The 16,298-nt window shown below is 40.6% G+C and overlaps 1 protein-coding gene across 4 annotated transcripts in view; it reads left to right on the top strand.

Moving 5' to 3' along the window:
* LOC126469267 (ATP-binding cassette sub-family C member 10) overlaps nt 1-16,298 on the top strand; it is a 392,679-nt gene that overhangs the window by 242,024 nt on the left and 134,357 nt on the right. For all 4 annotated transcript variants that reach the window (XM_050096621.1, XM_050096622.1, XM_050096619.1 and 1 more), the window contains 2 exons: nt 14,897-15,079; nt 15,638-15,770. In XM_050096621.1, the coding sequence (XP_049952578.1) occupies nt 14,897-15,079; nt 15,638-15,770 (316 nt within the window). The remainder of the gene's footprint in view (nt 1-14,896; nt 15,080-15,637; nt 15,771-16,298) is intronic.

Raw genomic sequence — 16,298 nt, 5'->3', positions numbered from 1 at the left:
TTTTTCACGTCATTTATTGTGACGTTTTTAAAATCTGTGAGATACTAAGCTTCTTGGTCGAGTCCAAAGAGATTTACTTTACTCTGATATCCTGCTACATCAACGTCTGACTTTGCTACATTTATGAAGAATTCATTTAAACACTCTGATATTTCAGCTTGGTTTACAACAACATTATCATCTACTTTAATCTTAGTTATTTCATTACTACTGACTTGAACACCTAACTCTGATTTGACAACAGACCACACTGCCTTTGTCTTACTATTATGTTGTAAAATAAACTTATTGTTTGCCATTTGTTTTGCTGCCTTTACAACTTTTTTGAATATGGCTTCATAATGTTTCACATACACAGCAAAATGTCTGTTTTTGTTATATTTCAGTTCATTATGTAGTTGCCTCTTTCTGGCTCTAGAAATTTTTATACCCTGAGTTATCCATTTAATCTTCCTAGTCGTTTTGTTACATTTGGTTTTCAGTGGAAAAGTTTCATTAAATATTTCAAGAAAGCTACCAAGAAATTTGTTAAAGTTAGTACTACTTGAGATACAGCTGTCGTAAGGCCATTCAACCTCTCTTAACTTATTGCTAAATACAGTTAGGTTTTTTTCATTGAAGTTCCTTTTCATGTGGCTTTTGTTACATGAAATTTGTTTATAGAGTTTTGGTAGTTCAATGAATAATGCGGAGTGGTCAGAGATTCCTAAATCTAAGCAAAATTTATTAACGTCTTCAAAACACATAATTTGTTAAAATATTATCAATACAGGTTGCTGACTGTGCATTTATTCTAGTGGGTTGCATGAAGGTTGCTTTGAAGCCAAAGTCTTTTTTTATTAAGTCATTGAATTTGGACACATCATTGCTGTCAGCTATGATATTAATATTGAAGTAGAATCTTTTAATGCACACTTATAAATATCAACACACTTTCAGTAATGCATATTACTGATGGGTGGAGGGGTTGGGGATAGGGAGGGATTTGCTTTGTGACCACCACAAAAAATAATTTTATAAATACAAAATTTGTTATTTAATGTTGACTTTTACTCAACATATACATTTTAAAGAGATACTGATTTGTAAGGGCATCCTGAAGCTGAAAACATTGAATATGACATTCATTGTGAAATGGCCCATCTGCCACTGAGACTTAAACTTATGGGTTAAATTTAACATAAGGACTTACAACATTTATGGAATGTGGTAGAAGACTTCATTAAAACCAATAAATATTTTTTTAAATTTTAAATTATAAAATATACGTAGATTACAATATTTTCAGAAGTTGGGCACAAAGTATCTGTTCCACTCCTCCCCACCCTCTTGATACTGCAAGGGTGAAATGAAGTAGATAGCAGCATGATGAAAAAAAGAGTATGACTTTTACTAGGAATCCTCAAATTGTTCTTATTAAAAACTAGTTGTGGGAAAGAAAATTCAATATAATGAATTGTTCATATTACATTAATTTGTTAAATAGCAGTGAGTTTCGGCAAACATTTGCAATAATTGTGGTAATGGAAAGTCCTGGTAGAATGTAAATAACTTAGGTGTAAAGGAAACAATTACAATATAGTCCTGGTAGAATGTAAATAACTTAGGTGTGAAGGAAACAATTACAATATAGTATGTACGTGCACACACACACACACACACACACACACACACACACACACACACACACACACACACACACACACACCTGTGTGCATGCACAGACAGCTTCATTGTGCCTGTTGAAAACACAGTGCCCAGATTGCAGTTCTGCAAATTGACAGTTGGGGAAAAATTGCTTAATAATTGTTACTCTGCTGTTGGCCACAGTTGGTGGGGGTGCTCATCTGGGTGAATAGCTGTTTGGTGGGCATGTCCACATAAAGTGTGATGCAGAAATTGTAGCAAAGCTAGTATATGACCTGACCACATACATAGGTGGCCCTTTCTCTAATGCGATAGAATGGGTGTGTGGTGGAACTGGAGAAGGATGTACTGGGTAGGTGTATCAGACAGTTTTTGCACTTGTATTTTCCACAGGAATATAAATCATGTGACAAAGAATTGGGTGTGGGTGCGTAATAAGGATACACTAAGACACTGCGTTGATTGTTGGACGGATGGGAAGGATTGTGCGTAGCATATTCCCTATTTCCATGGTTTGTGATCAATTGTTGAAGGATATGCTTCAGCTGTTCCAGCCAATGATAATATTGGGTGGAACACACTGTTGAGCCCAGCATGAACAATTTTGATGGATTTTCACAACCCATATCTTCTGGTTCTCAACCCTTAAAACGAGCTTCTCTGAGCTACACAGATGGGACTTATCCTTTGTTCCTGTAATCTTCCTGCCTCAATCCTGGCCTCCACTCCGTCTCACAATACTAACTTCACTCAACCTTCACACACACCCTCTTTGCCACAGTCTCCCCTTCCCCTTTCCTGTACCACTCCCAATATACTTGTCCATTTCATCATCGCCATGCACTACACAGACTTACTGGTGCTCTTGCCTTTGTTGCTTTCCTATTACCTGTCTGTATTGCCTCTCTGTGCCACATTTCTGTCCTTCACAGCTGCTGCCTCCCTTCCAGTCATCAACCACCTGACCTAATCCTCCCTACCAAACTCCTCCCCTCCTCCTTTCCACCCAATACATTTATCAAGCTGCAGAACTGCAATCTTGGCACAATGTATTACATTGGCACAAGTCACACCTGTGTGTGTGTGTGTGTGTGTGTGTGTGTGTGTGTGTGTGTGTGTGTGTTTACACTCTAGCTCCAAAAAGGATTCTTTCAATAGCTAGCAAAGTTTTCCATCTTGTTCATGTGCCTGATGATGACTCCTTTACTTCATAACTTATTTACAGTAATTGAGTTTGAGAATATACTCTGTACAGTTTTTTAAAAAAAATCAGGTTACTTAGTGTCATCATAATATATATTCTCTGATTCATAGTTATCTCACTTGCTTCTTCTGACGTAAATGCAGCTTATTCATTAAAAATTTGAATATTTTAATTTCTAACTGACATATACTATTGATTAGCAATAATTCATGTGTTAACTTTCAAATTATTTTTTAAATTGTTGGATATAGGACCAAGTGGTCTATTTACATGTGTCCTTCATCATACTGTTTTGGCCCAAATTGTACATTTGAACACATTCTCCTATTGTAGTACATGACCTAAGTGCCTAGCCAGTGTCACATGATTCTGTTCCTCTACAGGCCAATCATTCCTGATTGAGGGAAGAGCACATATATGATAGAGCAGTTGGCTTCTAAGCTTTTAATCAGCATTTTTGTTGGCATGAGTATTATAAAGTACTGTCAGAAAAATAGGCTTTAGTAAATTAGCCCCTTAGAGCACATTGGTGTAACTCATATTATTCCTGTTTTGAGATAATTAATGGTTTACTTGGTTTGTTATGAAAAAATTCAACGGTACTTTATTACTTTTTTATTATAAACATCATCAGAATTATTTTTTCTAATTTAGATTAACTATTTTAATAGATTTTATCCAGTTGTCGACCAATGTAAGGGCCCACATGAAGTTACACCACTTTTAATCTAAACATCTTAACAGTTTCATTTCCTATAGAAATATATATGTCAGTCAGTGACAGTGTATGTGAATATTTTACATACTCTTTGTTACTCTTCATCAATACTATAATCTCCATTCAGTGGTCCAATGTTCTAGCATAATGAGAAGAAAGAAGATTCTGAAAGTAGTGCTGATAAACCAGTGTGTTGAAGGCAAAGGGTCGTCTTTGTCCTTCTTCTCTTTTGCAACAGTTTTCCTTGAAAAGGTTGTGAATGGTTTACTGTTTTAGTACTGAATCCAATGCACATTTAGCAATGGCAATGGACTTTTTTCAGTGTCTGTCTTCCTTTTTATGATTAGCTCATCCATAAAGAAGTAGTCATTGTTTGTCATTACAGTAACATGAAATGGATTTTTTCCCTTGAATTGGCAATAATATTGTACCAATGATTGGAATGAAATATCTTGACATATGTTAAGGCAAAATCATCATTGTCGGAGAATCAGGAATGGCCTCTTGCATGAACATTTAGAGTATGATTACAGTGTTATTCTGTTCACTTAAGACTTGTTTCATTAATGTGAACATTTTCTAATTCCTGTTCTGTATGGGTATAACTGTATATTACAACGTATTTTGCAGAGGGCACTCGACTCGTTTTGATGTGTTTGACCAAACACACACCAATTTCTTGTGAACCTCAAGACGCAGCCACTGCATCCCAGCATCCTAATTTGGATGATAGCTTGTGGAAACTCAAATTGTAAACATATAAATTACATTTGTCATAGGCTACTGGAAAAGTTAGTCTAGGAATGGACAGAGACTTTTCCAAATCAAAAGAAAAGGCATAGTTGGAGCTATCAGAAATGGATTTTTTGGAGTACACTTTAATTGGTTTCCATGCTTTCCAGTCTGCATAGGCATGATTCATAGTCCTGTTGAAGATTTACCTTTTCTTGTGCATTTGTTGAATGCATGAGAATATTAGGAAATGTATCACATTGTACATACGTGTCCTTGTGAGGACCATGGAAATGCAAATTAAACTCACTGTTAAAAGTTCAACAACAATGTGTTCTGCAACTGTCTCTCTTCTTTGAATTTCTACATGTTGCCAGTACAAATTATAGAGCATCTTCAAGTGTTCTGGTAAATATCTTGTTTTGGTCGTGGGATCTAGCACAGTGTGATAAGAGGGCAATGAAGCTCTGTGATCACATGCTGTTACTATGCTTCATTCTGAGTTTTGTTACTAAGAACTTCCTTGACTTGTTTTACTTCACCTTGAGACTCTCCAACTTTTACCTTCATTATGGATCAGGTCATTCTACTATCAGAGATTCTAAATGTTTCCGATAAGTATTTTTGGTATACTGTTTTGGCTCTTCCCCCAGTAGTCACAGGGGCATTTTTTGCTTTACCGGGCCACATAACAATGCATTTTGAGCAGAGAGAGATATTTTCAAAAAAGAGTCAAATGTATTTCTTTGTACACACCTAGTAATTCTAAATTTAGGAAATCTAATAAAATTATGAGGAAGTACTCTCATTATCTTTTAAAATGGGTCTATGCTTAGAGTTATTTTTTTGGAGGCTTCTTGTTTTAATTAGGCCAAATGGTTGTAGGTCTTAGGCCTACTTTAGGCTACAAAAGCCAGCTGGAGTGGACGAGTGCCTCTGGGCGCTTCAGTCTGGAACCGCGCCGCCTCGGGCATGGATGTGTATGATGTCCTTAGGTTACTTAGGTTTAAGTAGTTCTAAGCCTATGGGACTGATGACCTCAGATGTTAAGTCCCAAAGTGCTCAGAACCATTTGAACCATTTTTAGGCTACAACATATTAAAAGGGCAATTGACATAACTCGATTTTTAGGTTATGAATGTATCTACTATTGTTATGCCTACTATGTTGTACTTGATATTGATGAAAGGTCTGAAACACTATTTTTTATGTAAAGTAATTACAAAATAAGAAAAACTGGCACTGGATAACTCTGAATGTGATGGAAAGTACTCAACGCTGGGTCTATTATGTTCCCAAATAACTGGTTCCTTGATGATGTCTTTCTCACTAGAAATCTTGTTGAATCACACTGACCACAATTAAAACAATTAAACTGGTAACATCATATTATTGGGCCTATCGGAAGATAAAATCCCACAGTGAGTTGAGAAAATTCAAAACAGTGACAAGCACAGTGGTTTGACTCCCAACTACACCACTTAAGTTGTCAGGAGATAGATACAACAGAAACTTGGGTTGCACCTACATGGTTGCTGGGTGTGTGAATTGGGAACACTGTTTCTATGGTTAATAGAGTGCCTCTTGCTGAAAATGATCCTGTCCCTGTTTAAAAGAATAAGAAAATAGAGAGTTAACACACTTTGTCTTTCACCAACTCAAGTTTTTATGATGGCAATATTTAGTATGTTCTTGCTGTGTAAGGTCTGAAATGTCACGAGATGAATCTGGGAACTTCTCTGCCTGCTCACCCTCTCATGTGCCCATCTCAACACCACTTCTTCCATATTTCACAATGGAAGTTGTCTCTCTCTGCTGCTGGCCAGTAAGTTACAACACCATGGAGGAGGAAAGTAACAAACATGACAGTGACATCAAGTGTCTTTGACATGCAGATGATTAGCATTCCAGCAGAACTCCACAAAATAGGTAGCAGTAATGACATCTACATTCTGTAGACAAGGAAAGATAACTCACCAGGTTTCTCATTCAGAAATTGCATCTGAATGTTGGTGATTTGAGAGAAAACTGTGTTATGCTCATGTAAGATGTAGAAATGCCCTCCAGCATATGTCAGATTATGACAGTGGGAGGATCATGGCCTATCAAGACTGCTGTTTAATGTTCATTGATATGTTGGCTTGCATTGCTGGAGAATGCTTAACTGTCATGCAAATGTGGAATCTGCAGGTTCAGGAGAGCCATACTGAATGCCTTGCAGGACCAAACAGCCCCAGCACCTTGGCATGATGGTATGTGGTGCCATTGGGTGCACAACACAATCACTTCTGGTTAGCGTAGCCAATAATTTGGACAATAACTATTACACCTGTGGCGTATGAAGGTCTCTTCGAGGTCACAGTGAATGTATCTTTCAACAAGATAACACAACACCATATTTTGCTCTTGCTGTCCCAACAATCCTCAATACAAAGTATGTAGTTAGCATGTCCACCATATCTTTCACCCACTGTAAATATCTTGCCATGAGTAGCTGGCACTATGAGTGGGAAGTGGGTTGTCTGTGATAGAGATGGGGGAAGATTTGGGGGGGGGGGGGGGGCATGCAAGAACAGATGGGGCCAGAAAATGAAAAATATAGAAAAACAAAAGGAATTGGAGAAAGGAATAGTTACTGTGAAGAAATGCTGAGGCCAAAGACATTACAAGGCCATGTCATAATCCAGTTCCCACCTGCGGAGTTCTGAGAAACTGCTGTCTGGGGAAGAATCCAGATAGCATGTGTGGTGAAACAGACACCAAGATAACAACTGTCATATTGTACAACATACTCTGCAACAGGGTATTGTGTGTTGCCAATATACACCCCTGCCTGTGCCCACTCATCATCACTGAGATATTGGTAGTACTAATGCTCGTGTAAAGGGCTGAATAGTGTTTACATATCAGCTGATATATAACATGTGTCATTTCACAAGTGGCCAACATGTGTCGTTTCACAAGTAGCTGTTCCTTTGACAGTATGTGTTTTGCTAGTTATATGGCTGGTATGGGTGGGTTTAGGATGGTGCACAATGCAAGTCTTGCAGTGGTGACACTCACAGGTGTAGGAGACGTAGGTTAGGGAAATAGGTGCAGAAGGGGCATAGCGTCTGACAAGGATATTGTGGAGTTTAGGAGGGTGAAAAAAAGGTATTCTAGGTGTGGTGGGCAAAATGTCAGACAGACTGGACTTCATTTCAGGTTATGACTTTAGGAAGTCATTGCCTTGTCAAAGGATCTGATTAATACATTCAAGATCAGAGTCATACTGAGTGACAAGCGGTGTACTCCTAAGTTATTTTGTAGAAGGACAAGCAGTACCAGGATTGGATGTGAAGACCCGAGAAATATGCTTTTGAACTAGGGTGGTGGGATAATTACGTCCAGTGATGACTGAGTTGACAACGATGATTGATTGCTACAAAGAGTCTGCCTCTGAACGGATGTATTTCCCTCAAATTCCAGGACTGTATGCTCCTTCTGCAGCCATTTCTCTACCCTATGGATCCTACCCCTGTGAGTGTCATCGCTGTAAAACCTCCTAAGCACCCTTCTACCACCACCGATATCACCCCTGTAACTGGAAAAACGTATGCTATCAAAGGGAGAGCCACCTTTGAAATAATACATGTTGTATACTAGCTGTTACGTAAAAACTGTTTAGCTCTTTACATCAGCATGACTACTACAAGTTATCAGTTAGAATGAATGGACACATGCAGAGGGTGTGTACTAGCACCACGCAATATTCTGTTGCAGAGCATACTGTATAACATGACAGTTGTGACCTCAGTGCTTGTTTCGCCACACGTTCCATCTGGAGTCTTCCTCGAGACACCAGTTTCTCAGAAATTTCTAGGTGGGACCTGGCATTACAACATGTCTCTGGTTCTGGCTACCCACCTGGCCTTAATTTACGTTAATTTCTTCCTTCTCAGCAATTCTTCACAGTTACTATTCCTTTCTTCACATCCTTTTAGTTTTCTATATCTTTCATTTTCTGATCTTCCTGTATATCCCTGCCCCACCCCTCTTCCCCACCTCTGTCACATATGATACTCTTAGATTTCTGCTCTTATTAACTCATGCATGATGTTTTGGCAGTAATCTCTGTCTTGTGTATTACCCTATCTTCCACCTTTAAGCTCTCAGAATTTCAAATCTTGTCCGGTGCAGGTCCTTCTCATCCCGTCTGGTAAGTCTCCCCAGACCCAGGTTTCTGGGCAATGTTTGCGAACTCTCCTCATTTCTCAAACTTCACCAGTCTTTTGCCTTCACCTCTCTTCCTTTGTCATCAGCCCTTCTGCCAGAAGAAGGAGCCACTGGCACCGAAAGCCTGCAGATTTTTAAATGTGTATAGTAGTGTGATATTAGTAACAAAGGAATTTAATTCTTGTTGTTGTTAATAGTTGATTTTAAATTGTTTATTGACCTCATGCCTGTCATAATAAAGAGTTTGGACTGATTTTCCCCTTCCACTTTGTGTTGATACATTTTACCATCTGGTTGTTCTTAAGATGATGTGAATCATCCATATACTTTTGAAAAATGGTTCAAAAGGCTCTGAGCACTATGGGACTTAACATCTGAGGTCATCAGTCCCCTAGAACTTAGAACTACTTAAACCTAACTAATCTAAGGACAGCACACACATCCATGCCCGAGGCAGGATTCGAACCCGCGACAGGAGCGGTCACGCGGTTCCAGACTGAAGCGCCTAGAACCGCTCGGCCACACTGGCCGACATACTTTTGAAACTTATCTAACATTTGCTTGAAGGTGAATGCCACAAAATGATGGATTTAGTGTCTTTGTTCCAAAAAGCAAGTTCGTGGTAATCCTCAGAACATTGTTATTGATGTATGATGTTATTACAATTGAAGCTTCTTTGCTTAATTTGGGCCTCCCATGGACCACATAAATAACTGCTACTACTTTAACATCTCATTTTTCCACTAATTTTTCATGTGTCCAAACTTTTGAAAACTTTTGTTTTTTAGTTTTGGAGATGGGACTATAGAGCCTTATTTTGAATACTGTATATCTATGTTCAGAATTTCATGTTCTTCAATCTTCGTCTCTTTCGTTTCACTTCTGGTTCCTTTGAGCTGCCTGCACAGGAGAGGTTTTTTGTGGTTAACATGTTCAAAAGTTTTCTAGCATATCCTGTTTTCATTCATCTGAACTAGAATTGGTCATTTACTCCACTCTTTCTGAGTTGTTCTTCCTATATTTGGATCTCCTTTTCAAGAACACAGTTGAATGAAACTGGCATTTCACTGTCTAACACATGTTCTTTCATCAAAAGCTTCAGATACCTCTCCTAAAATTTTAACTTTAGGTTTAATGTTTATTAGTGATTGCCATTTTTTTTTGTTTCATCGTTCACACCAAACTCTTCCAATATTTCAAACAGAGCTGCTCTGTCAACAGAATCACAAGCCCTTTTGAATCCACAGAAATACAGTGACATAGGATACGCATCTTACTGTTCTGTCTTGGATTGTGAGCTATTATTTCATGAATGTAGTCACACTTTTTTTGGGTTAAGACTAAGTGGAACAGAAGAGGAATGTCAACTTTACAGTTACTAAGAAAAAAATAACTACAGCTGTCCTGACAAATGCACACATAAAGCACCTAGCTATCAGCAATTTTAATGCATGAACTTCATAGTAAGAGACAAGTAGGCAGTAAAAAGAAAGATACAAAGTTGCCGTGTGGAGAAGGATTAATTATAAAATTTGTCAGGAGAGGCATGAAGCACAACAATTGAGTCTGAGGTACCAACAGTTTGACAGTAAAGGTACAAATTTAATACTGAAACGTTAGTGATGCAGTTGGAAGGGTGAGTGTAAGAGCTAAACTTGAAACAATGTCTGAATTCAAATGGAAATAATCATTTTGTAGTAACACGGTTCACGTTTTCCGTCGCACTTCATTTAGCGTAGACCGGGAAACGTTTTCTAGGCATGCCCGATGTGAACTGACTGGGCACAGCCCGTGCTGCCTGAGTTGTTGTTGTTGTTGTTGTTGTTGTTGTTGTTGTTCCACTGGCAGAGGTCGCGGCCGAACTCTCGCGTGCCCTCTGGTGGACGGGACTCTACTTGCAGCAACTACCGTATGTGATGCGCTGTGCCGATGTGCACCTCCCGCGATCTTTCTGGTGGCTACTGCACTCCTTCTCGTAGCTGATTTTGGTGATGACGTACCTCCCGGTCCCCCGTCTGCAAGGTATAGAGCCGGCGGCCAATTCGACGCAGGACCACCGCTGGCATCCAACGTGGATTGCGACCAAACCCACGTGCCCAAACCGACATATCTGGTGGAAAGCCGGGTACTCCATTTTGTGAAGACTGGCGAGGACCGGGCCGGAGGAGGTGCAGCAGAGTCGTAGGTTGGCGCCCGTGGAGGAGCTCTGCGGGGCTGCGTTCTCCCATTGGTGTGGTCCGGTATGCCATCAGGAAAAACATCAACGCCTCCTCCGCAGGAAATTCATGCACATCCTTTTTCATCTGCATCTTAAATGTGTGCATCATGCGCTCGGTTTCCCCATTCGATTGTGGATGAAAGGGGGGAGAGCAAACGTGCCGAATACCGAAGTGCCTACAAAAATCCTGGAAGGTCTGCGAAATAAACTGAGGTTCATTGTCCGAGACCAGGGTGACTGGCAGACCTTCCACAGAAAAGATTTTTGCTAGTGCCTGGATTGCAACTTCTGAAGTGGTTGAGGAGCAGTGAACCATATTGGAAATCGGGAATAAGCATCAATGACAATGAGCCAAAAGCCATTGAGAAACGGGCCCGCAAAATCGATGTGAACACGTTTCCATGCCTGGGTTGCAGGCGGCCATGAAGAGAACGCTGACCTGGGAGATGCCTCTCGGCTCGCACACTGGGAACAGGCGGCCACCAAGTGCTCAATTTCTCTGTCAATACCGGGCCAGTACACATGTCTGCGAGCCAAGGTTTTAGTACGGGAAACACCCCAGTGCCCCTCATGTAATAACGTGAAGACTTCCCTTCGCAAACTTGCAGGAACAACCACGCGAGGAGCTGTATCATCGGTAGCCAGAAGGAGAACTCCTTCCAAGACGGAGAGGCGGTCTCGTAGAACAAAATAATTAGGAAGAGGGTCCAAGGCCTAACCAGGAGGTCGGGATGACCACCCCTGCTGAATGAGGTGAACTACTTGCTGGAGAACCGGGTCAGCTGCTGTTTCCCTGGCGACTCTAGAACTAGTGATCGGGAAGCCATCAACTGCTTGGCAGGACGCCACATCCAAATGAAAACACATAATCTCCTCTCGATCGAACTTGGGATCCGGGCCCGCTGGAAGACTGGAAAGAGCGTCTGCATTGGCATGCTGTCCGGTAGGGCAAAAATGAGTGTCGTAATGGTACTTAGAGAGGAACAAGGCCCAGCGCTGTAGTCTGTGGGCCGCCCTATCCGGAATCTGAGAGGCGGGGCCAAATAGCGATATTAACGGCTTATGGTCAGTGATTAACTGAAACTTCATGCCATACAGAAAGGATGAAACTTGGTAACAGCGTAGACAATGGCCAAGGCCTCTTTTTCCAACTGGGAATAATGGGCCTGTGCAGGACCAAGAGTTTTAGACGCAAACGCCAATGGCTGCTCAGAACAATCCGCGTTGCGATGGGCCAGGACCGCCCCAACCCCATACTGCGAAGCATGTGTAGCCAGGACCAACGGCTTATGGGGATCAAAAGTAGCCAAACAAGGCGCTGACGTGAGGAGGCCCTTCAACGAGGTGAATGCTCGCCCGCATGCAGGCGACCAATCAACCCTTGTGCAGAAGGCAGTACAGGGGGTGGGCGATGGTGGAAGCCCTGGGAATGAACCGGTGGTGATAGGCAATCTTGCCTAAAAAAGCTTGTAACTCCTTCAGCGAAGCGGGCCGCGGAAGGTCGACGATACCTGGAAATGTTTTCTAGGCATGCCCGGTGTGAACTGACTGGGCACGGCTCGTGCTGCCTGAGTTGTTGTTGCTGTTGTTGTTGTTCCGCTGGCAGAGGTCGCGGCTGAATTCTTGCGTGTCCTCTGGTGGATGGGACTCTACTTGCGGCAACTACCGTCCGTGACGCACCGTGCCGATATGCACCTCCCGCGATCTTTCTGGTGGCTACTGCACATTTCAGTCCATGCCCCACTGGAGTGCAGAAACTGAATCACATTCTCCACTAGGCTTTCAAATACCTCTCATTATGCCCTGAAATGAGAAATATCCTCCCTACTATCCTACCCTCCCCTCTCGCTGTGTAATTTTGCTACCCACCTATCCTAAGCAATAAGCCTGTCCTTCCCTACTCCACCCATGCTCCCACCCTCTTGCCTCATGATCATGCAGTAGACCTTGCAAGACCTGTCCCATACATCCTATCTCTACAACCTATGTGATCTACAAACTTATCAGTAACAACTGTGCCACATTCTGCATGGGCAAAACTATTAACAAGTTGTCTGTCCACATGAATGCTCACCACCAAACTGTGGCTAAGAGACAGCTGGACCACCTAGTTACTGAGCACGCCACACAACAAAATGTGCTCCACTTTAACTACTGCTTCACAGCCTGTGACATCTGGAATCTTCCCACCAAAACCAGCTTTTCTGAATTGAACAGATGGGAACTCTCCTTGAAAAGCATCTTTTGTTCCTTTAACCCACCTGTCCTCAACCTTCGCTAGTCACTGTCCTCTACTTGCCTATACCTTTTCCTGCTCCCACTCCAGTACTACACATGCCTTCTGCCCTACCATAGCATGGGCATAGCCCTTTCCCCTTCTCCTTTCTCCTATTCCCCCTCCCCCCAGCATAGTGTCACAATGCCACACCTGTTATCTAGTAATTATAAAAATCCACTTGACAGCAAACTGTGCTGTTGCCAGATTTAAATTGTGAAGGGCAAACAGCTGCAGGTGAAAACAAAAGCCATCTATAGGGCTGTGATAACACTGAGGTGTTGCCATAGAAACATTTGAAGAAATCATGTTATGTGATTGGCTGAGGTACCTGCACGAAGTGACTGCATCCAGCCCACTGCAACTGTCAGGGATCTTCTTGTGCCAGCTCGACTATAGCAGCCCTAGACAGCATAAGCATCTTCCTCCACCCCTATCCTGCTATCCCTTCCCCTCTCTGCCCCAAACCTCTTCCATACCCCACTACCTTCTCTAACTAGACTGCACAGTTGCAGTTGGGCCTTAGTGCCTGGAGACTACAGATGGTCTGTGTGTGTGTGTGTGTGTGTGTGTGTGTTTCCTCCACTTCCGATAAAGAATGTGTAGCTCTTTTTTTGTTTTTATTGTGCCCCTCTGACTGAATGCCTTCTCTATGTGGTGAGTAACAATCTACCCTTTCCATATTGTTATTATTACATCCTTGGCTTCCCATTGTTTAGTAATGAATAAAGAAATGCAACAGAAATCTGAGGAAGGCAGTGGGAGAGCTGGGAAAATAATGTGAGCAAATAAGGAAAAGTAAACCAACTAATAAAACAAGAAAGTGATAATTGTGTAATATTACTGATAGGTTTTTGACAAAGCACTTTAAAAAGTCCACTTACTAACCAGTCCTTTTACTGTGCTTGCCTGCTGTTTAATGCTCATATATTTTGTGAGTAGTAATCTATGTTCATACATATGTCTATTTGTGTTTTCTATTTTCTAAAACTTAAAAACTATATAAGATGAGTTAAACGAAGAATGGAACCTGCATTGACGAGAAAATACAGAGTGTACAAAATCTAAATACACAGAGAAAATAAACTGCAAAAAGGCAAGAGGAGAAAAAACTAGCATGCATGAAAATCTAATAGATGGAAAGCCAGTTCTCAGAAAATAAGTTCTGAGAAGAAATATCCAAAAGATCTGGCTAGCGAATGGACCATCCCAGTCCACACTGATTTGTTTGAGGACATGACCATTTTTCTTTTCTTTTTTGTATTTTAGTTTTTGTTCATTCTCCTCTCTTAATACTTTGGATTCCCTCCTGTATCTCTACCATCTCTGATTTGAAGTGAATTTCATTCCATCCATCAGATGTACATTCTCCTGTCCTATGTCACCTTCTCACAAGTTGTGAAGACTCTTCCGTTGTCCTGTTTGACAGAGAAGGATCAGCTGAGTGATGTTGCATACCTTGGGTTTGTTCATTACTGTTCGCAACATTTTCATAGTCTGCTCTTCGGTATCCCAAAGTGGAACGCAGGTTGTGAGCCATCCTGAAATATCCAACACATAATACAGACGTGCCAACACTTGCCACCTAAAATGTACACAAAACTCATTCTCACATGTACATTGCAAACGCTCTTTGTCCGTAGATAACTTGTTAACAAGCCTATATTTGGTTTTACCCTGATTAGGAGACCTCACTACCCGTGAGGCCATTTTCTAGGATGGCCTTCAGCTGTGCGTCTGAGGTATTACTTTTGAGGTTTTATATATTGAGGCTCTATTCAGTTTTTAAATTCCATTTTTAATTTTATATTTTAATTGGAATATGTATCAGGTGTAATAATCCTTAATCATTTGGTTTGATAATGCATCAATTATTTTGGGCACTAGGTTACACAAGCCAGCAACAATAATGTTTCAACAGATCAAGACCAGAACTTTTATTTGACTGTATATGGTTCTCTGGCTGCAAGTAATCTTATATTCACTTTAGCAAGAGCATACCTCTTTGCATGGGGTGGCATTCAAGCTGCTGTGATCATTCACCGCCGTCTTCTGAATATCATCATAAGGGTAAATATATTGAATTAGTTTTAAAATTTTGTTATGTAAAATAGATGAGTGTACGATAAGCTAATGGAAAGATTTTTTTCTCTGTATATCATGTGTATTCTTTCATGCCAGTAACTTTAGCACTGTTTTTGTAAATTCTGTCTTCTGTGCACTGTGTGTTACTATTCACTGTACAAAAGGTGGCTAATTAGAAAAAGATTTATATTATGATGGAAAATTAGTTTTACTGTTTTATAGATGATGGGAAATGATAAAAATTATCTTGCAATCCACTTTGTTTGCATGATCTTAGTGAAATTCTTTCTGAAAAGAAAATTTCTTCTTTCCATGGCATACATTTGATATAATCAGTGCTGCCCATGTATTATAGAAGTATGGTGCAGATCTCCTGTTGTAAGTAAGAAGCTGTTTGCATTAATATCCAGGAGTGATTTGAATATAAGCATACAGATTGTATTACTAACAGCAGATTGTAGCACATTCTGGCAGACTAAATTATCACTGGATATTTTCTACAATAAAGGAAAAAATCCTATTATTGTTCTGTGTAATTTACAGGCAAAAGTATCATTTTTTGACACCACACCTCTGGGACGCATTTTGAACAGATTTTCCTCAGACACATACGCTGTTGATGATTCGTTGCCATTTATACTCAACATCCTTCTTGCACAAGTCTTCAGTCTATTAGGTAAGAATGTAAATGAATTTAGTTTCTTTGTTGTTTTTGTTTAAACATTATAATTTCACATGATATTGTAAAATAATTGATGTTCTCTCACCTACTGAGTAGTGTGTGAGGGGAATGGAGAAGGTTCCAATCAGTATGTAAGTAATACAGTCCATTCCAATAAATGTCAGTGTTACCAGTGCAACAGCTCCACCTCCCCTGCAGAAAATTTCTCCTATCATACCGGTATGTAAAAGGAAATAAATCTCAGTCTGAACAGTGGCAGCACCTCAACCAACCATAGCATTAATAATGTTGTTGTTGTGGTCTTCAGTCCAGAGACTGGTTTGATGCAGCTCTCCATGCTACTCTAACCTGTGCAAGCTTCTTCATCTCCCAGTACTTACTGCAACGTACATCTTTCTGAATCTGTTTAGTGTATTCATCTCTTGGTCTCCCTCTTCGGTTTTTACCCTCCACGCTGCCCTCCAATACTAAATTGGTGATCCCTAAATTCCTCAGAATATCTCCTATCAACCTGTCCCTTCT

The sequence above is a fragment of the Schistocerca serialis genome, chromosome 1, assembly GCF_023864345.2.
Source record: "Schistocerca serialis cubense isolate TAMUIC-IGC-003099 chromosome 1, iqSchSeri2.2, whole genome shotgun sequence".
Taxonomy (NCBI): Eukaryota; Metazoa; Arthropoda; class Insecta; order Orthoptera; family Acrididae; genus Schistocerca; species Schistocerca serialis.
The sequence above is the reverse complement of the archived record's forward strand: the minus strand, read 5'-3'. Positions and strand labels throughout refer to the sequence as shown.